We start from the raw sequence: 957 nt of genomic DNA, 5'->3' as shown, positions 1-957 counted from the left end.
GGAAGGGGAGTGGTCAGGTGGGAAGCAAGAGCAGCCCACCCTCGCCTGCTGTGGGATTGTCACGAAGCTGTAGGGAGAGTTGTCCAGACACCTTAGCCAAGACAAGGGCTAATGCAGAGGAAAGGGACTCTAAGACAGACAGAGCCCCACAGGGGACATTTACCCTTCTGAGGTCTGTGTTTTGGAAGAAGGAAAACAGGAAGATTGACAGGGTGGAGGTCTCCCCACAGGCGCCCGTGGTCTCCCCGGGGAGTGGCAGGCTGAGCCCCACTGTGGACCAGCAGGCCCGAGGCTCATCTTCCCTGAGGATTCGACAGAGCCTGGCCAAGGGCCTGGGTGGCCGCCTTGAGAAGGACACCCGCTCAGCACCCAGCTCTCTGCTCCTGCCCCGCAAAGCTGGCAGGACCCCCAGAGGCAGCGGCCTTGGCACACCACAGAGGAGTGTTCCGGGGGAGCAGACCTCTTATGGCACCTTGCAAAGGGTGAAATACCACACTCTTTCCCTAGGCCGAAAAAAAACCTTACCTGAGTCTAGCTTTTGATGGAGTATTTCAGGATTGTGGGAAGCTGGCATTCTTGGGACTTTGCACTGAGCAGCTGTCAGCAGCCTGTGTTGAGAGTGGGTTTTTGGGAAGCCAGTTGTCTTGTGATCCCTGAAAAAAATGTATATATTATTTTTGGTGTCTGTATCTAGACTGCCAATGGCTTTATGTCGAGATAACCCAGTGTCCAAATACCTGCCTGTGTTTGTTGGCTGCTTCTATACAACTGGCCACTAGAGAGTGCTGTTGGGTCAGCATAACCATTTCAGGGCTGGAACTGATACTTTGTTTAAATAATTCCAGGGCCAGAGTAGCTTGGATGTGGGCAAACCTTAGAGCGTTGCTCTGTAGGTGAGCCTAGTTAATAAGAATCTTTAATGTCGTGTCAAATGTTGTCACTAGCTTCTTTTTTTTT

At 52.1% G+C, this 957-nt stretch overlaps 1 protein-coding gene across 1 annotated transcript in view; it reads left to right on the top strand.

Moving 5' to 3' along the window:
• Positions 1 to 951, top strand: part of USP43 (ubiquitin specific peptidase 43) — a 79,439-nt gene extending 78,488 nt beyond the window's left edge. Inside the window, exon 18 of the mRNA XM_008590728.1 lies at positions 18 to 951. Within this exon, the coding sequence (XP_008588950.1) occupies positions 18 to 542 (525 nt within the window). The 3' untranslated portion in view covers positions 543 to 951. The remainder of the gene's footprint in view (positions 1 to 17) is intronic.
• The last annotated feature ends 6 nt before the right edge of the window (positions 952 to 957 follow it).

Source organism: Galeopterus variegatus, unplaced genomic scaffold (assembly GCF_000696425.1).
Source record: "Galeopterus variegatus unplaced genomic scaffold, G_variegatus-3.0.2 Scaffold6338, whole genome shotgun sequence".
NCBI lineage: Eukaryota > Metazoa > Chordata > Mammalia > Dermoptera > Cynocephalidae > Galeopterus > Galeopterus variegatus.
The sequence above is the reverse complement of the archived record's forward strand: the minus strand, read 5'-3'. Positions and strand labels throughout refer to the sequence as shown.